General features: G+C 43.2%; 1 protein-coding gene across 1 annotated transcript in view; it reads left to right on the plus strand.

The window, feature by feature from the left end:
* The window catches only part of LOC139759015 (G-protein coupled receptor GRL101-like), a 100183-nt gene that overhangs the window by 9693 nt on the left and 68826 nt on the right, over positions 1 to 21664 (plus strand). The window contains exons 4-10 of the mRNA XM_071680902.1: positions 9243 to 9365; positions 11997 to 12095; positions 13724 to 13861; positions 15079 to 15231; positions 17128 to 17271; positions 17442 to 17558; positions 20244 to 20360. Of these exons, the coding sequence (XP_071537003.1) occupies positions 9243 to 9365; positions 11997 to 12095; positions 13724 to 13861; positions 15079 to 15231; positions 17128 to 17271; positions 17442 to 17558; positions 20244 to 20360 (891 nt within the window). The remainder of the gene's footprint in view (positions 1 to 9242; positions 9366 to 11996; positions 12096 to 13723; positions 13862 to 15078; positions 15232 to 17127; positions 17272 to 17441; positions 17559 to 20243; positions 20361 to 21664) is intronic.

The raw sequence follows: 21664 nt of genomic DNA on the forward strand, positions 1-21664 counted from the left end.
TCTCTCTCTCTCTCTCTCTCTCTCTCTCTCTCTCTCTCTCTCTCCCTCATGCATGATCAAAATCACGTCTGAAAAATTCCCTGATACGACCGGCCATATATATCATCTCTAACAACGACGTGTCCTAAAGGATCTCTGATGTATTATGAAGATAAAACTCCTTTTAGCTGGTGACAAGGTCACTCCCAGCTCTCTCACAATTTCATGACCACAAAGCCAAGGACAACCATTTGGTTCACGCCTTCATGATTCCTTTGAAGGCAATGTCAACCCATGTCCTTCTTTAATCAACAAGATCTTCTGTCTTTAAACTAATGTGTCTTATCTATTGTTTAACATTCTATCATTCTCTTTTTTTTCTACTTTAATCTTTTCATTGTACTGAGTGCTAAGCCAATGCGGACGTGAAAATCATCACAGGGAATATAAGGAAGTAGGTTGGACAGCCTTACACTGTGTATATCAATGGTGAGTGATGTATCTATTCGTGTTTAGGAAAGCTTTGATTGTGCTGAGGAAGTTTTGCTTCTGGTAAGGAAGCTTAACTTATGATAAGAAAGCTTTACTTGTGGTAAGGTTATTTCTACTCATCTTCAAGAAGGTTTAATTATGATAAGAAAGCTTACATTATGATATACATTATGATATACAGACGCTTAAATCACGATAAGGACGCTTAAGCTTTGGTTGAGAAGCTTTACTTAGAGCAACGAAGCTTTAGTTGTAGTAAGAGAGCTTTACTCATGGCAAGGAAACCCGTAAGGCTTTCCCTGATCTACGTCACTGACTTACTTGAAGGGCCGCATTCTTACCTGTATATGTTTGCAGATGATGCCGAGGACATATGGAAAGTGAGATGTAAAGAGGATTGCACCAGCTTGCAAGGGGACTCAAGCAAACCTCAGAACTGGTCGGAGACATGGTCGATGAGATTCAACCCGAGTAAACGGAGAGTAATGAGACTGAGACATATTAAAGGAAGGTCTCAATATGATTACTATCCTACAGGAATGAGCTGCGGAAATCGGGCCAGTGAAGAGAGACTTGTGAGTCGACATTGTGTACTTAACTCCACAGTACCACTTTAGGAGATTGGCCAAGGAGGATAACTGTCTAATGGCAACTATTAGAAATGAAACGATTGAACTCAAACAGCAGCAGACTTTGGGATGATGTGTGGTCCCAAGATTGTGATGTTTTCTTTGATGAATTGAAAACATCCACCCCATTATCAAAGTCAAGATGGAATGGGAAAAAAAGAAGGCAAACTGCCCTTTCTAGATGTGTTGATAAATGGAGAATCTGATCAGTTGTCATTTACAATCTAAAAGAAGCCTACCAACTCTGAGAATTATATTCATTATTTCTCAGTACACGAATCTTCTATAATAATATCTGTAGTTATGTCTATGTCTTTAAGTGGTTCTGCTTCGAAATCTAGCTAGGGCACATTCTTCAAACAACTGTCCCTACTCCTTGTATAGACATTCCATCTTTGGGAACAAGTGTAGTTCCCAACACAATAACTCTACTATTATGTGAGCTTATGTGTCCTTAACATCTATCTCCCTTTCCCTCTCCTACCAGTAAGATAGAACTGTACGCACCGTAGAAAGTTCCTTTCTTTTTTTTCTACTCCAAGTTCTTCAAGTCCCGAAAGGATGATAACAGACTGAGATGTGTTGAAGACATCTCTTATATCTAAGGTGATAAATATCTTTCCCCTTCTGTTATGGTAAAAGACGTCAATAGAGTGAGCCTCACTCCTACCAGCAGTGAAGCCACTCGTAGCGAGGTAAAGTCCTCTATGTAGTATAATATCTGACTCTTAGAAGGGGAATCTTGTACCTCATCGTGTGGGTGAATAAAAGGAACTAATGGACCAGCGTATATCAAGGATGAGAGCTTTTAGGAAGGGAACTATAAATAGAATGTTCCACTTATCATGAGTCACACTGGAAAAATAAATAAATAAAAGAGAGTTAACAAGTGAGCCATGAGTGGTCGGGAGATCGGACATCTAGGGTAGAGATAGCGCTACCATCCTCCTACAAGGATCGAACGCCTGAGTATAGCGGATCGTAACACAGCAACCCACCAACGCTGGCCAGCCTGAGGAAGTTGCTTCAAGTCTGGTCATCTGTGAGGAAGGATGTGAGCCGCCAAGGGTGCCACTGTGCCGCCTGCCTAGAACTTCCACCACAAACGCTATTGATTCTCCTCCAAACCTCTTCATAAGAGAAGAAGCTTAACAGGAGAGGGAGAGAACTAATCACACAGAACCAAATACCATTGATAATCCTCTTTTGTTTTTCCTTTGGATGAAAGATGCGACAGTTTTTGTAGAGCTTCCCAAACTGAAGAGGATCCGTCGATTATCTTACGGTGCATGAAGGTCCTTAATCTTCTTCTTCCTCTTCTTCTTCCTCATCTTCGTCTTCTTCTTCTTTTTCTTCTTCCTCTTGCCCTCCGAACCCAGGAAATCAATACCAGTTGCTTCCAGACCTCAAAGTAGGTCGTGCAGTATGGGGACACACAATGTTTGTCGGTCACTGGAGGACAGTAGACTAAATAACACACGTCCATCGGTCAAAGCCTAGGGAAGCCGGCTCACCGCAGGCTTCCCCTTCACGCAGGTATGTACTGTGTAGATGAAGCCGTGGAGCCGGTGGAAGGAGAGGTTTATGTGGAAAGTTAAGTTGTTATTAAAGCACTGCAGCAATTACTAAATTGTGACACCCCTCCATAGTTTGCGAGGTGGTTTAGAGATGTCTCTCATCATTCTGGAGTGACGAGCAACGTTAAGAAAACTACCATAAGTATGGTAGAGAGAACAGGAAACAGGAAGAGAGGATGAACTGGGTGAGGATGTAACCTGGAAAGGACCATCCCATTAAGGTTGGGACTGAGTTGGAGTAATAGGCACTGAGCCACTGGTGGCGTACAGTAACATCTCCCAAAGTTAAAGATAACGAAAGAGTCATGTACAGTATGTGTAAACCTGAGGATCAAAGGTTCCTTCCTTCGAACGTACATCAACCACTCGAAGAGTAATGATCCACGACTTCACTATAAGAGAACGAATGGTAGACATTTGACTATTCAGGTTGGATTTTTTTTCTTTCATGTGTTCATAACCCACATTGATTCTTCACGTAAGATCCGAGCCACCTCAGTGAGCCTACAGATATATCATGTAGGTTACGTAAAAAAAAAAAAACCGAACAGAATTCTTAAGTCTCCAGCAGACTTGTAGTTCACCTTCTCCATCCTTCGTGCTAACTCTTAGGCTTCTCTTTCCCCCTCCCACGTCAGACTCACAGAGCCCCACCATGATAATACAGCCCTCACAAAATGACCTCCACATTACTCCCACTGAATCCCTGTGTCTTATTCACCTTCCTTGCAGGGTAAACCTCAGCATAACACACGTCAGTGTTCCTTAAGCTGACATTTGATTGCCGTTTTACGAGAATGATCACCAGACTTCCCCCAGCCAGCCAGATAACGAAGGCAGAGAGAATTTTTCTGTTGTCGTAACCTCCAAGTGACTCAACCTTTTTGAGTTAGTATATTGACAATATACTGAAACTTAGATATATCGTAGACATATGTCTAAGCCTCGTATCGTAACTGGATGATAACTGGACCAAAATACAGCTTCTGAGCAGCCGTCTATTGTTTACAAAGGTGAGGGAAAGACGTCCGAAAGCGCCTCTAGCGGCCATAAGGGGCATTTCATCCCAGTGGCTGGTTCACCACCACAGTGGCTAACAAGAAGTAATGAGACAGAGAGGGAGCGACGTAGCCGAAGGCTCAGGAAGGAATTAATCATTTAGATAAATGGTGATTATCGTGATAGTATCACAAAGGGTTGGTTATCTGCCTCTAAACACCGGCAATATTTCCCAGGCTTGAAGAAAACAAGAGCTAACCATCTACCAGTTTATGTGAGATTATCTCAAAAATTATGAGATGTGAATTCAACAACAAAGAACTGCGTTGCGTGTTGGATGATATTTGGCTTAAACCACTGAATTGTAAGATTGTTGGTAGAACTACACACACACACACACACACACACATATAGAGAGCAGTAGCAGCACCAAAGATCATTTAAGCCAAGGTCGTCTTTCGGTCAAGTAAAGTAGAATAGACAAACGCTGGTTCCCCTTTTGAATGCGGTCTTTAGATTAAAGATCAAGATGATAAGACACGACATGATCCACATCCCCTTCACACAACTGAGGGCTAACACGACGATCTTCTGGTTCGGTCCTAAAGAAACCACGATCTACTCTTCTTCTTCTTCTTCTAATTCTTCTTTTTCTTCTTCGTCTTCTTCTTCCAATTCTTCTTTTTCTTCTTCGTCTTCTTCTTCCAATTCTTCTTCTTCTTCTTCGTCTTCATCTTCTTCTTCTTCATCATCATCATCTCTTCTTCTTCTTCTTCTTCTTCATCATCTTCTTCTTCATCGTTGTCGTCTTCTTCTTCTTCTTCTTCACTTGGTGCTCTCAGACGTTCGGCTGGTCGTACTGGGACTGTGGACAATGAACTGCATGGGTCGTTGACCATGGCCGTTAGTGTCACCACGCTGCTACATCCACCACATGAAAAGTCTTTTAAAACACCTTTTCCAGAGACTAAGTGTGAAGTTCCTGCGACCACCACACGCCATGGCCCTCCTCACCTCCTGCAGAAGCATGACCAGCCAGGTCCTCCCTCTCTCACTGGCACTGCTTTGGGGCAGGGTGTCGTCTTGTTTACTGCTAAGTACAGCGGTGTGTTAGCAGCATATCCTAGCAGAAAAAAAAAGTGCTAACTCCGCTATCGAAGAAATTTCCTATAAGGTTGTGATAAGAGATAATGTCACTCGATATTGATATCTGATTACCAGTGGCAATGTATTGGCTCCTCTCGTAGGGGTAAGTACCTAGGTGTTACAGGACGGGGTATTCAGAAGAGTCGGTAGTGTGTCTCATAACAGTGACATGGGATTTGATTGTCGTAACGTCACGCTGGTGGTGATGATCACCCTAGATGGATACTGTTATCGACAACGTACCACCGGGTTATGTCTTGATGCTGTCGTAATAGTGGTGGTATAACTGTGGTGTCCTGTGGCATAACTGTGGTGTCCTGTGGCATAACTGTGGTGTCCTGTGGCATAACTGTGGTGTCCTGTGGCATATCTGTGGTGTCCTGTGGCATAACTGTGGTGTCCTGTGGCATAACTGTAGTGTCCTGTGGCATAACTGTGGTGTCCTGTGGCATAACTGTGGTGTCCTGTGGCATAACTGTGGTGTCCTGTGGCATATCTGTGGTGTCCTGTGGCATAACTGTGGTGGCTTGTGGTAACATAGAAACTCAACTCAAGTGGCTGTTTCCATCCGAGCCTCTGTGTACAGTATAACTCAATCAGTACAAACACTTCGGTCATAAAGACAGAAGAGCATCAACGTGATTATAAAGACAAAGGAGCATCAACGTGATCATAAAGACAAAGGAGCATCAACGTGATCATAAAGTCAAAGGAGCATCAACGTAATTCATGACCCAGAGTTACGTACGTTTGAATACTGCGTGTCTAGTTGGACTCAGTGGGGGATATTCATGGATCTAAAAAACTAGAACCAAAACTGGGTTAACATCTAGTTCACTCATCAGGGAGCGGTAACGTCCCTCACTTAGTACTGTCAAAGTTACGCCACTCGGAACATCTTCAAACTTCCTGCCAGGATTACCGCTCTTACTCTATCTAAAAACATCGCTTCCGACAGTGGAAGTTGTGAGATGTTTCCGGGTACAAGTTTAACGCCTTCGAGTCGGGTGGAGGATAAGCTACCCAGACTGGTCCAAATATCTTCTTCCAAGACCCACTACACACACACACACACACACACACACACACACACGTATTCTCCTCATATTCGTCCCTATATATATATTCTCATTTCTCTCCCTACTGTACTTTGAGACATAAGAATCCAAACAGCAATAAATTATTGGGTCTCGTATATTTACGCTCTTTCGTACCATCGTTTTTCTCATGAATCAATTCTTTCCTAATTGGTCATAAAATGCGCTTTTATAAGGACCAGATCATCTACCTCTTAAAGATAGATAAAAAAGATAATTGTTTCTTGTTTCCCTCCACTACTTTCTCCCCCTGAGGGCGGGGCACCAATGAGGACTCTTGTCCGTGCGTGTGGCGCCTCCGTACACACGAAAAGTATATGTCCTCTTTATCTAGTGGGAGGTTCCGATTTCCCCGTGCTGTGAGAAGCGCATCAGAACCTGTTATTGATCACTTCGTGCTGTGTGAAGCGCATCAGAACCTGTTATAGATCATTTCGTGCAGTGTGAAGCATCAGAACCTGTTATTGATCATTTCGTGCTGTGTGAAGCGCATCAGAACCTGTTATTGATCATTTCGTGCTGTGTGAAGCATCAGAATCTGTTATAGTTCATTTCGTGTTTTGTGAAGCGCATCAGAAACTGATTCAGATCTTTTCATTCTCTAAGAAACATCAGGGATTGGTTCATATCATTCGTTACATTATGGAGCACCAGGCATAAGTGTAGATCATTCTCGTCATAGGAAGAAATTAACGACTCGTTTAAGTTATTCCTTCCCTCGTTTGAAACCACCGAGAACTGGTTTAGATCATTCTTAGCCTCTGCGAAGCACCGAAAAAAAAAAAAAAGAAATGGTTCAGTCCCGTGTTCTGTGAAGCAGATCATTTCGAAGTATGTGAAGCCCCGATAGAAATTGGTTCAAATTACCACAAACTCTGTAGAAAGAAATACAAAGAAATCCAAACAGGAACAGACTACTGGATCCCTTCGAGGCTGTTTGTGATAATGGACGATGTCAGGAACTCGCAGACATTTGTGTTTAAAGTCAGAAGACATACAGATAACTCAAAGTGCCAGTCGTGAACTTGACGCGACAAATCTATAATCTATTCTCAAACGCATCTAAAGTTCAGCTTTCAAAACGCTCTGATCCACAAATCATTCCAAGAGTTGATAATCTTATTGAGGAAAAGAAACGCTTCGCCTCACTCGAGGTAACACGTTTGCCTACGAGTTACTTCGACTGAAATCAAATATAAATTCCACAATTTTGGAGGTTGGCAGTCATGTAGCCAGACACACCCAACACCTGGTAGTTCTACCGCCAGGTGCACGAAGCAGATCCCCTCTTCTGTATACGTTATTCACATATTTGTGGCTAAACTTTACATACCCCAGTAATGTGACATAGGTCTCATGTCAGTTTTTGCCAGCGTGCCGCTGGGAAAACTTTCATAATTGCATTTCTATCCACTGCATCGTTGTGAATAATACATGTACAGGTAATTGCTTACATTGAAGATATTTGAATTACGAATGGCCTGCGTCCTGGACACAGTGAACCACGTCCTACCTCATTAACTGTCTACCAAGAGCTTCTGATCCTCTATAGCTCTTGCCGCCTATGGCCATCAGTAAGACAGAGACACCACCCAGCCGCAAGGGGTCTGTCACTTCGTCTATTCTTCCTTCGTTTGAGAGAGCTCTGCACATACACTGTATCGCTCAGGGTGGACGCCTTGAGAATGGGGCGCTGGCCATATTATACGAGTGATAGCATTATAGAAGCGTCCATCCGTGGCCAAGCGCTATGGAGGCGTCCGTCTGCTGGCCAAGTGCTGTGGAAGCGTTCGTCTGTGGCCAAGCACTATGGAGGCGTTCGTCCATGGCCAATCGCTATGGAGGCGTCCATCCGTGGCTAAGCACTGTGGAGGCGTCCGTTTGTGGCCAAGCACTATGGAGGCGTCCATCCGTGGCTAAGCACTGTGGAGGCGTCCGTTTGTGGCCAAGCACTATGGAGGCGTCCGTCTGTGGCCAAGTACTATGGAGGCGTTCGTCCATGGCCAAGCGCTATGGAGGCGTTCGTCCATGGCCAAGCGCTATGGAGGCGTTCGTCCATGGCCAAGCGCTATGGAGGCGTTCGTCCATGGCCAAGCGCTATGGAGGCGTCCATCCGTGGCCAAGCACTGTGGAGGCGTCCGTTTGTGGCCAAGCACTATGGAGGCGCCCGTCTGTGGCCAGGTGCTGTGGAAGCGTCGTCTGTGGCCAAGCGCTATGGAGGCCTCCGTCCTTGGCCAAGCGCTACGTGAGCGTTCGTCCGTGGCCAAGATCTGGATCAGTGAAAAACGTATAAGCGTTTCACTTCATCCTCCAAGAAGGTAATGACATTGTTCATGATGGACCTGACATCTCAAAAGGAGCAAAATCTTGTATAATACACTTCAACCCAGACCTAAGTTCTTCTCCCTCTGCAAGAAGAAAAAAAAGAGATAAGTCACTTATAAACACTTATACTTCACTGGATTAAACAGCAGCATGCAGTCTGTAAACATATCTTTAACCAAACGACAGTTGACTAGATTTTGGCCAAAGTGTGGTATAATGCTTCAAAAACTTTCATGTAACCCATGAAACTTGCTGATAATGAAGGCAAATAAGATGCAATAGACAGTATCACGTACTTGCAGTGTACAATGGACAGTAGTAATGACAACATTGTGAAAAGTGGTAGTTACAGTATACGATGAATAGCAATATTTACATAATATGGTGGAGAGTAGCACGACGGGCACAATATATGCTGAATAGCAGTTCTTATACACTAAACAGGAAATATAATATGCAGTGGACAGTAGAACTTGCAATATGCAGTGGACAGTAGAACTTATGATATGCAGTGAACAGGAGAACTCACAATATGCAGTTGGTAATTGAACTTACAGTAAACGAAGGATAGTCTCACTTACAATATACTATGGAAAGTACCGCTTACAATTTACAATGGTCAGTTGCACTTGCAATATACGATAGACAGTAGCACCTCCAATATGCAACGGAGCAGCAATACTTACATAACACAAGGGGCAGTGACGATAACAATAAATAAAGCAGTTATTGCATTACTTGTATCTCTATTGTGTCGGACAACTCGGCAAACTGTGTCAAAGTCATGAGTTTCCATGCAAGCGTATGTATGACACCAGATAGGTAATGTATTACATCACAGGTAATGCATTAGGCAATTTGGTGATGCATTATGCGGCAGGTGATGTCTTACATTAATGTAATACACTGCAGGCGATGTGTAGCACTGCATCTGATGCATTATACACCTCAGGTGTCGCGTTATGGCTGGTGTACAGGTGTATCTTTGGTGTTTGCAGGTTACCCCGGGTGTTTCCCATCTGAGTTCACGTGTGTCAGTGGTCAGTGTATCCGACCCATGCTGGTGTGTGACGACGTCTGGGACTGTCAGGATGGCTCCGACGAGGCGCAGTGCCAGCCAGGTCAGTAGCAGTGCCAGCCAGGTCAGCAATGAGGAGCAGTGCCAACCAGGTCAGCAATGAGGAGCAGTGCCAGCCAGGTCAGTAATGAGGAGCAGTGCCAGCCAGGTCAGTAGCTACTGTCAACCCAATACATGGTGTCACATGAAGAGCAGTGCCAGCCAGTTCAGTAATGAGGAGCAGTGCCAGTCAGGTCGGTAATGAGGAGCAGTGCCAGCCAGGTCAGTAGCTACTGTCAACCCAATACATGGGGCCACATTACGAGGTTGTATCAGATGGTACCAGGTCATTTCCAGAGTACCATGTCAGTAGGTGGTGCCTGGTTCAAGTGTGCCAGTACCTCGTACCCATTCATACCATATTGTGCTGATGATATCTGATCTGTAACTAGTTTAAGGTCAGTATGTAACCCCAGGGCACTGCCTGGAGACAGTGTCACGTCAGTAACCATCACCAGGTCATTATGTGTCAGTAAAACAGTGAAAGGTTACTACACTCACAGCAGCCATGACCTTAGACTCGAAAAATCTATTTTTTCTCGTTTCTAACCGATTGCTTGGAGAGGGTGAAGGCAGGAAAGAAGGAAGGCGGGAATGAATGAATGAATGAAGGAAGGAAGGAAGGAGGGGACTAGAGGGAGGGAAAAGACTTTCATGTAATGGCAGATGATTATAGTGTCTATATACCCGGTACAGGGTGGAGGCTTGACGAAGGTGTGAAGATGGTTTACTGGATGTGTATTTTTTCGTACCTAATGAATATACCCTAGGCAGTCTTGAGGGGTGTGTGTGTATATAGGGTGTGTGTGTATAACCTGTGTATATAGACGCAAGCTTAGAGTCTTTCTGAGGGAGCCATGTACGTTCCTACAGATTTCATCTATTAGCTTAAGCATCATGAACAACAATGCAAAGATCATGAAAATAGTCGAATTCTTACAATTTAGTATTCTTTTCCACGACCTTCATGCTGACCAAATAGTTCAACAGTGTTGAAAGTTACCTAAAACATGATTAATCTCTGATTACTTCCGCCAAACATTTCTTTTTTACCAGAATTAACAAGACTAGATCATTATGTGAAGCTGAAACTAAGTCTAATATGATCTCGTCTCGAGTTGGTCTTTCACTCAGTTGTCTGAAGGTGGATTGAAACAAAATTAGTTCGAGTCTACGATCCAGCTCTACCGAAAAGGGATCCTCTCCACTTAGACACCCATTGTGTTGAAATCTGCCACATAATCTAATCGTACACATTATAGATTTATCCTAATCTGTTATGAAATCTTTTGTGTTTCTTCGTTGTCTCTGAGGGAGGACGGAGAAGGAGCTAATCATACCGTTATATTCTGACAAGGATTAGCTCTTAGCTCACAAAGAAAAAGAATCATATTCCATATCATCAATAGCCACATCTTATTCGCTTTTCTTTTATTTTTCATGGGATTTAGATGAGCTTTGACGAAAAGCAAGACACCATCGCTTACTCTATTTCTCTGTCAGCGTTACATAGTGTGTACCTTGGATTTACATATTTGGCACAGAAACCTTCATTTCTGATATCAGAAGAGTTTGATGTAGTATTCTCATGATGGGCGAACTACTGAAAGCCTCAGCGTAAACACCAAGACTTTAAAGACTTGTAGTTGCATAATATGCCTTACTTCTTTTCAAGAGTTTCTTACAGAATATGTTCAACACAAAAGTCTATCTGGTATAGATAAGAGGAACCGGAACCCACTGATTATTCACAGCGTCAGAAAGTAAATCAAACTAATTATAAGGATAAATGAAAAAATATTATCTTAAGGTAATATCTAAACAAGAAATGAATGTAAAATTTGATGCTTTCGTCTCGGGAATCAAAGAATATTATCCTGTTCACTATCAACGCAATTTGAGTGCCGACCATTGAACTATCCAAGCGGCCATCCTCAAAACCAACAAAAAATAAAGACTTTTTACCTCTCCACAACCTCCAGTTTCCCCCTATGTAACTCTAAGCATGGAGCAACAAATAGCACCGGCGGTCAAAATTAGCTTTGTTAGCGTGGCATTAGTTGCGTGGGCCAAGGCTTAAGGGTAGAAAAGCCAGCTTGGGTTGAGCGGACTTTAGCTACAGGGCTCATGGTTGTAGGGAAACAAACCAGTAACATTAGCTGGTGGAGAACAGCGCCAGCAGGATTGATCGGGCATAGCTGCAGCATCTTTGCTAATGGGAAACAGAGCGAGTAAGGTTGGTCAGGCATTAGCTATACTGTACAGCGCCCATGGGTGAAGGAAAACATAGACAGCTGGGTTGGCAGAATAACGGCTGGGGGTCTGTGGTTAATGGTTGGGAAACCCGGTTAGGTTTGCCGGACATAGACTACAAGAATACAGGAAAGGTTAGCCTCTGTCTCTACGTGTAAATGTATTCCAAATATAAATCTATTCCTGGTACTGACATATGATTTCCTTAAACTCATGAGAGTTTATTAGGTTTTAAAATAACTCAATATCGTAGTACGACTCTCAGAACATTAACTCATATCAGTTCATATCTCAAAATGTTGATCTCGCACACAGACACACCGCGGCACACTGACACAAAATGGCACTATGAGGAACCCTCACTTCTGTCTCTCCTTCTCAGAGGACTTCGCGGTGTGTGGCTCTGGATGGAAGGTCCACAGGTTCTTCTGGTGCGACGGCTGGCCTGAATGTGAGGACAACCACGCTGATGAACTCAACTGTGAGTGCTGCTGCTCTATTGTTTCAGACACTTGACACGCTGACAGAATGGCCAAATAAGTGGTCGACGAACTCTTAACACACATATATGGAAGGAAAGTCATCTACTTAGGAGTTTAGATTAAATAGGACCATCATGTATACGTTGATTAGCTATCGAAATTAAGAAGAAGAGAAGGTTCTTGGCATAAGGAAGTAATGGAAATGAATGCTAGGTTTGAGAATATCAATAACAAAACACTTCAATTCTGACTCATTTCTAGCGTCTGGTAAGAACACATCTTGAATATGCAGTCCAGTTCTGGTCCCTGAGCTACAAGAAAGATTACAGATATACCATACGAGGAGAATGTAAGATTATCAAATGTTCTTTTCTCTCTGATACAAAATTTCAGTACATTAGGTAATTGTAACATGTAAGTCAAAAGTATCGTTTTGAAATCGAAGAAACGTCAGTCACCAGGACAAGTGGGATATAACTTAAATCAAAAATGTGTAACACTGACGTACGAAAAGGTTTCTTTACAGATACCTGCGCTGAACTTGGAATAAGTTAGCGTCAAACGTTGTCAATACAAAGACTTTATATATATATATATATATATATGACTTATATATATATATATGTATATATAAATATATATATATATATATATATATATATATATATATATATATATATATATATATATATATATATATATATATATATATATATATATATATATATATATATATATATATATATATATATATATATGAGATGTTTGAGGACAATGTGTGGTGTGAGGTGGTTTGATCGAGTAAGTAACGTAAGGGTACGAGAGATGTGTGGAAATAAAAAGAGCGTGGTTGAGAGAGCAGAAGAGGGTATTTTGAAATGGTTTGGGCACATGGAGAGAATGAGTGAGGAAAGATTGACCAAGAGGATATATGTGTCGGAGGTGGAGGGAACGAGGAGAAGAGGGAGACCAAATTGGAGGTGGAAAGATGGAGTGAAAAAGATTTTGTGTGATCGGGGCCTGAACATGCAGGAGGGTGAAAGGAGGGCAAGGAATAGAGTGAATTGGAGCGATGTGGTATACCGGGGTTGACGTGCTGTCAGTGGATTGAATCAAGGCATGTGAAGCGTCTGGGGTAAACCATGGAAAGCTGTGTAGGTATGTATATTTGCGTGTGTGGACGTATGTATATACATGTGTATGGGGGTGGGTTGGGCCATTTCTTTCGTCTGTTTCCTTGCGCTACCTCGCAAACGCGGGAGACAGCGACAAAGCACAAATATATATATATATATATATATATATATATATATATATATATATATATATATATATATATATATATATATATATATATATATATTCCCATGAGTCCACGGGAAAAATGAAACACGAAAAGTTCCCAAGTGCACTCTCGTGTAATAATCACATCATCAGAGAGAGAGAACCTTCTTACTGTTCTGTCTTTATCTCATCCGCCCTAGAAAAATGTAAGTTATAAACAGAGAAGCAAGGCGTGGACCTACAGGCCATCCGTGATCTGTCTTTTCCATTCATGCCTCTCTCTCTCTCTCTCCCAAGAAAATAACTCCTCCCTCCTCTCTTCTTTTCCTCCTTGCCCCGGCAGGTGGCGAGTGTGGAGAGCAGCAGTTCCGGTGCCCCAATAGCCAGTGCATCTCCCTGGGCAACGTGTGCGACGCCCAGTGTGACTGTGTCGACTGTGCTGATGAGCAAGACTGCAGCCGTTATTATACCAGGACCTCCGGTAGGTGCACCTTCCTTGTTGAGACCCGACATTAAGGTGTAGCTCACTCTGCTCTGTTGACCAGGTCATCTATCATCATTGGTACGATATCACGCCAGCATAATGAACAATAAGGGACCCTATTGCTTCATGGCCAGGTGTAGCAGTCAGTGCTTTCACGCTTGCATTACTTCCATGATGATGGCCAGAAGCCAACTTCCTACCATCTATGCCATCCCAAGGATTAGGGAAACACAAAGACACCTGTTCATAGCAGTTCATTTCTTTACCATGAAGACCCAGCAGTGATGGAAGACCCAGTGGTTGATGGAAGTAGCATGAGAGACACCAAATTGGCTTTAGTGGCGAGGAATTTCATTCATTACCCCATTTCTTTCATCACATCATCATATGTTCCAGATGTAACAGGCTACTAAGAAGCTTTATGGCTGAGGTTAGAGTTAATATGTATAGGAGAAGTAACACTTACCCACCTCTCTTTTTATCTGATAGTATGTCACTGTATTGGCCTATCATCTCACCACAAACTGTTATGGTGAAGTCATTGGTGACTTGTCCTGTTTAGTCGATGGTGAGCGATCCTAGTGAGCTGGATGGTGTATGATTCTAGTGAACTGGGACGTTTGACTGTTCTTCTTCAGCTGGCTGGTTGAATGTTCCTGGTGAACTGGGATAGGACGCTTCATGGTGATCTGGGTGACAGCTGTTCTTGGTGAGTTGAGAAGTGATTGTTCATGGTTAGTTGGGCCATGACTGACCCTGGTGAGGTGGATGGTGACTTTCCTGGTTTCGTAGAATATGGCTCTTTCTGATGAGCTGGGTGGAGATCGATCTTGGTGAGCTGGATGGTGAGTGATCTTCCTGAGCTGGGTGGTGAGTGATCTTCCTGAGCTGGATGGTGAGTGATCTTCCTGAGCTGGATGGTGAGTGATCTTCCTGAGCTGGATGGTGAGTGATCTTCCTGAGCTGGATGGTGAGTGATCTTCCTGAGCTGGGTGGTGAGTGATCTTCCTGAGCTGGGTGGTGAGTGGGCCTGGTGAGCTGGGAGGAGAGGAAACCCAAGTGAAGTGGGAGGTAATGAGTCTTGGCGATCTGTGTGATGACTGGTCCGTGTGAACTGGGTGATGACTGTTCCTCTTAAGTTGAAAGACGACTGAAGAGTGAGTGGTGACTGCTTCCGATGAGCTGGGTGGTGACTGATCCCAGTAACCTTGCAGGTATTGCCGTGTGTACGGTCGGGAGAGCCACGTTGTGTGTGGATGCCAAAGAGAAGCGAGACAAGGACCGGTGTGTGGCAGCCGACAGCATCTGCGACGGGACGAACCACTGTTACAACAGATATGACCAGGTCTACGACGAGATGGGCTGCCGTAAGTACCTCCTTATATCCTGTCCAAGATCATCTACTGGGAATGATCATATCAGTAAAATCTTTCCTTTTCTGTGTGTTTTTTTTACAGCATTCTAACTGGACACACACACACACACACACACACACACACGATTCGCCTCCTTCCAGAGCACTGCTAGTCCTCTCTCTCCATCCAGCCCTAACTTATCCTTCTCTTTCAGATCCTATGAACAAACGTTCCCCTTGACCTCCTGCTGTTTCCTCTTGTACATTGGCTCATTACTCCAACTCCTTCGTTGCATATAACTCCCGTACGCATTTCTTCTTTTTTTTCTCTTATTTCATTAACAATTTATCTTTCTCATCTTCCCGCTCATTTCCCTTTCTCGTATGCCCACATCCTACCTTCTCATGCCACATAATTCCCCCGCTGCCCATACTACCTTCCATTCTTCTTCGCTCACCCGCTCCCGGTATACATTCATCCAATACTCCTTTCAAACTCAATCTCTCTCACAGCCTTCTTCCTATCTGTCATTTTCTGTTTTCGTGAAACCATTATAAACTCTCACCCTTACCTCCACGAAGAAATGATCAGACATCCCGACAGTTACTTCTCTTAGCACATATCAGTAATGCAACTATTTCCATGACCTTCAACATCTCTCACTCACGTATACTTGCATTTGCCCATTTTGTAGGCCAGTTATTTCCAGTAATAGCCCACAGCCCTACAAGATATTCACCATTTTCGATTTCAGTGACTACTCCACAACCCTTATTCATCCGTTTAACAGATACATCATTTATTCTTGCATTAGAATCACTCATCAAGAATTCATCCATTCCATCAAAATTGCTGAGGCACTCACTCAGCTCTTCCGAAAACACTCGCCTCTCTTCATCCCTCCTTTCGCTACAGTGTGACGCATGAGTGGATCATAAGGATCATAATCCTCTTTCATTTTCACCCATATCATATCATTTCCTTACTCCATTTCCTTACTCCATTACCTCCCTTTCCCATCGTCTCATTCTCGTTCCTTCGATGGGCATTCAGACAACCCAGCCTTAAGCCTTCGAAAAGGATGACCACTCCTCGCTTGGCTCTGTCATCTGTTCCCAGTTTTAGGAATTGAAATACAAGCAAGGGTAAGTTTTCTGGCCCACTATTGCCACCATCACTTCTGCCCTCACCGCTATGGCCCATCCACGCAAGCCACCTCATTCTCCTTCACCACCACTCCATCCCTCCCTCCCTGATTACTACACTCTCCCTCACCACCACCACGGTTCTTTCCCTCCCTGTCTCCCACACCCTCCCTCACCACAATCCCGCCATCCCCGCCACTCCCTCTCTCCCTGGCCTGAACGGCGGATGGCAATGTTCAGTGATTCTAACAACTTATACCACCATTTTCCCTCTCCATACCTCCCATATTGCCCACACACCTTCCCCTCTAACCAATGAATCATTTTCCCGAAAAATATCACCTCAGCAGCTAGCAATTTTTATATCCTGCCGAGGATATAGATGCATTACTGACAACCTTTTATGGGGGGTTAGTTATCGTGCACCTTGCAAAGTCCACAGATTAGGGACGGAAGGATGGGTGCCAATATACGGGTATAGAAATACGGATGAAAAACAAAATCTTCATGATCTTAAACTAAGCCACCGTTTTCCCTAAACTGATGAAACAGCTGACAAATTGGATGATGATGATCTTCTGTTTTATAAACCATTGTAAACCTCGGGTACACGTTCTAACCATGTTGCCATCTTTTGTTTATGTTTTTATAATTTACAGTTTTCCTCATGACAAAGATTAAACGTAAACATCTCTCATTTACAGGTCATCAATCCTTATCTATTTCTCATTTACAGGCCCATCATTCCTTATCTATTTCGCAGAGTTAGATAGAGAAAACGGGATATGTGAGATTCCTGAGGAGACAGAAAAGGGCTTCCCATGCTCAGACGGTCGCTGTATCCCCAACAGATTCGTCTGCGACAGGAAGATCGACTGTCTCCACGGCGAAGACGAGCACGACTGTTGTGAGTACTGTTGGGCTGGTCGTCTCTGTTAGTGACGACTGTTGTGAGCACTGTTTGTCGTCTCTGTTAGCGTCAACTGTTGTGAGTACTGTTGGTGTATACATGCGTATCATATTTCAGCACCTCTGTTGCCAGGTGGGAGTGACAGGGGTTCTCTCTTGCCCTTCCAGCGGTGCTGGAGTGCCAAGAGGACGAGTGGCAGTGTGCCAGCGGGCAGTGCGTGCCAGTGACCAGCCGATGTGACCTCGCCTTTCACTGTCACGACAAGTCAGATGAGATGAACTGCAGTGAGTATTGATGACTACGTTCACTGCTGGGTGTCTATCATTAGCGTCTATACATCTTTTCTTGTATCATATGTTATTTTTTTTTACACCAAAAGCGTATGTAAATATGAAAGACAAGTGTCGAAAGTAAGTGAGTGTCTCCACATAGTCCACAAATAAACTTCGAACCCTTATCTATCAGACGGTCAATCGGATTTGATTCCCTCGTCTTTCAAACCTGAGGATCAACATATAGAATTCAACTCTAAGTGACACCTTACATAGCACAGGAAATAGAGATTTAACAGGAGCAATGTAAAAGGCCTTCGATACAAAATGTTTGAGTAAACATAGACTTAGAAGAGGTTCTTCGACCGCTAGAAATAGCAGCGGGGAACTTTCAATCCTAAAGACGGGCTATAAGAGGGTCGAGGGGCTAGAGACGAAACTGGAAGTAAGCCAAGACTTTTTAGCGCCGGGCCTTTCAACGCCTGGCACTGATCATGATACTTATTGATACTGATTGCCACTAATACTCACGGAAAATGACAGTGACATTGCTCTTCGCTGACGGACTGTGAGTAATGGGGACAGACATGTAATGTTTCATGTGTTTATGACCAAATGAAAAGCGACTACGTTCTTATCCTCAGGTATTTCTCACCTTGGATGATCAAGGCATCACATGAGGAAATGGATAAAACTATATAATCTTTTTTTTTTCCCTTCTTTCCTGCATGGACGAGGTAGCGTCCAGAACATGTCATGTTTTGGACGAGAATTGAACCCAGGCTTCCGAAAACACCAGCTAGTATGAGTATGTTACATGTGTATATATGTATATGCCTTATTATGTGTATGTATGTATCCACTGAAATGTATAGGTATGTACATGTGCATGTGTGGGCGCTTATGTAGATACATGAGTATGTGGTTGGGTTGGTGGGCCATTCTTTCGTCTGTTTCCTTGCGCTACCTCGCTAACGAGGGAGACAGCGACGAAGTATGAGGGGAGGGGGTTGTGGCCAGCATGTGCTTCTAGGGGAAAGTTAACATCCTTGAGCGATACATGGGGCAAGGGGGGGCGGCCGGGGCCCACCATCATCTGGGTTATCTCTAACTGTCACGATTGAAGTCCATCACTCGAAAGGCAGTAACGTAAGGGGGGTTGTAATCTGTTCTTTAATTTGTGAGGAAACGTATCACCTTCGTCTGTGAAGTAGTACGTGATGGTATGACCTTAAGAGAACCATCCCATTAACACGCACTTCGGTTTGTGATCTCCACCAAGCTAAACGAACTCGTTGCTGACGTGGTTCATAGCCAGGGTTATTTTACGTCCACCTTCACAACATGATTGTGTGTGTGTATATACGTATCTTCCGTCATTACCTTCATGCTAAGCCTGCATCAGTTTGACTATGTGTTTCATCATGTATGCACACGCACACCGTCCCCCCTTTTAAAAGTTTGGTCCTATTGAAGATATCTTAGAAAATTCCGCCCTGTAGAATTCTGAATGAGTACTAATAAAATGTTTTTTTTTTTCACTAAATGGATTTCCTTTTTACTAAGATATATGTCTTGTTCTATTGTTGCACGCATCACGACCAAGTAATATCGAAGAAGTGGAGTAGAATGTTCTAAATTCATCATCAGTGTCTTGAGGCGCCATGTCTTCGTCGAATATTATAGTATTTAACAACATTTATCAAAATCTCTCTGGGCCATCCTTGTATACCTGTGGCGTTAGTGACGTCAGTAAACGAAAAAACAAAAAAAATTGACCCCAGAATTTCACCACCAATGTTAAACATTTCCCTGTGTGTCGTGTTTGTGTGGGTCAATACAGATGATAGCCAAACCTTCACTTGATCTATCTTCCAACTCGTCTTTCCGGTGAGTCTAGGAGGATTCAAAGTCCAGAATCCTTTCACCCTTTCGAAAACTCTTTGATACTTAGTCTTGGTAGATGATCGAATACCCCATTTGAAAACTATATCCATAAAGATGACCAACCATAACCTCCTTCTTGGAAGACCAGGGTTTCTCTCGACTAAATTAACCAAGGCATTATGACTTGATCACTTACAGGTGCGTTGCACGGGGTGAACTGGGTATCACGGAGTATTATGTGCAACTGTGACTAAGCCACGTCCAAATATAGTGCCTTGTTAGTCAACCCCTTAAATTTAACAGTGGCCACTGTAACACCCAGGGCCCTACGTCTCTGATCACTGGCTGTTGTCCTTACATTCGTAAAACTTGGCTTGTAGCCACCAGTTACAGGCGAGGTACATGCTGTATCTGTGGTAGGCCTTCCTTCAGCAACTGGGTGGTGGGTCAGCACGCGAAACGTCGGGTAAGGCGAGGTTTCTTGTTTATACACTGGAGTTATTTAAGTGTCAATGCGTAAAAGGTGATATTTGTCTGTGCATCGAACTGCTTTCGACTTCATATCATTTCTTCAGTTACGACCCTTGAATGTCATGGTATATTTATCATGTTTATGGTAAAAGTTACACACACACACACACACACACACACACAAATACAGATGCATATATGTACATGAGCACTCAAACGCACACACTCAACACTCACACATAGACACACTTTCACACACAGCCACACACACACACTCGAAACGCACATATGTACAGTCATCTCAGTTGACCTCTCATGACCTCCCGTTGATCCCTACAGGTGACCACCAGTGTGGACCGGGTCAGGTCAAGTGCCACACGGGGCAGTGCCTTCCGGAGGACTACTGGTGTGACCTGACCACCGACTGCCCAGACCACTCTGACGAACTAAACTGTGGTGAGTGTTTATCCTGGCGTGTAAAGTTCCTGGCTTCGTGTACAGGCCTGCTGGTGTGGCTTGTGTCTCTGCTGAACTGGTAATATAATCAATGGTGATGCTTTCGACCTGGTTGGACTGTTAATGTTATTTATGATTCTTTTTTCTCCCTAGTTCCATCGTTAATGTAATTCTTGTTGCGTCATGTGTTCTCATGGACTTCTGATGTAATCCAGACAATAGCGTGGAGCGTGAGTCCTTCTGTAATGTAAATGGAATTAGCGGTGTATCATGAGAGCTGCTATAATGATAATGTAATTATCTGTGCGGTGTGAGTGCCCGCTACAATGCTAATGTAATTCTGCTCCTCGAGGAGTGATTTTCAAAAGAGAGAGAGAGAGAGAGAGAGAGAGAGAGAGAGAGAGAGAGAGAGAGAGAGAGAGAGAGAGAGAGAGAGAGAGAGAGAGAGAGAGAAGACCCCTAACATCTAAGACTGAGAATATCCTAAAGGACTGTTGAATGTGGGCAGACCTCGGAGGTAAAGTGTAAAGGTGAAGATCCCTGGAACCTGTGAGTGTCTCTCACACACATATAAGCAACACCACCAAACTCAAAGTAATGTTTACCCCTTTATGATAATGATTCACATGACCTACTCATAACCTGAGAGTGTTGAGTTATACAGTGATACATATACAGCAATACATAATACATGTGTATGAAAGGGATATAACGAGAGAATTTAGAATTTTCATAGTTATGATTGACAATAATCTCCTTTGGAATCTTAGATTATCAAGGGATGTTTCTAGTAAGGATGTTCGTGTGAGAAATGACTTTGCAAGAGCCAAGTGTGTGTCGGTGACAGACACTGAACTTTAATCAGGTTAAGCTGAACTGGTTTGGACATATGGAGAGGATGAGAGACGAGGAATGGACTAAGGATGACCTACTCGTCAGAACAGGAGGATGGATGACATGTATATATATTTTTTTTTTGTTTTTTTCATACTATTCGCCATTTCCCGCGTTAGCAAGGTAGCGTTAAGAACAGAGGACTGGACCTTTGAGGGAACATCCTCACCTGGCCCCCTTCTCTGTTCCTGCTTTTGGAATATTAAAAAAAAAACTGAGAGGGGAGGATTTCCAGCCCCCCGCTCCCTTCCCTTTTAGTCGCCTTCTACGACACGCAGGGAATACGTGGGAAGTATTCTTTCTCCCCTATCCCCAGGGATATATATATATATATATATATATATATATATATATATATATATATATATATATATATATATATATATATATATATATATATATATATATAT

The sequence above is a fragment of the Panulirus ornatus genome, chromosome 32 (assembly GCF_036320965.1).
Source record: "Panulirus ornatus isolate Po-2019 chromosome 32, ASM3632096v1, whole genome shotgun sequence".
Lineage (NCBI taxonomy): Eukaryota > Metazoa > Arthropoda > Malacostraca > Decapoda > Palinuridae > Panulirus > Panulirus ornatus.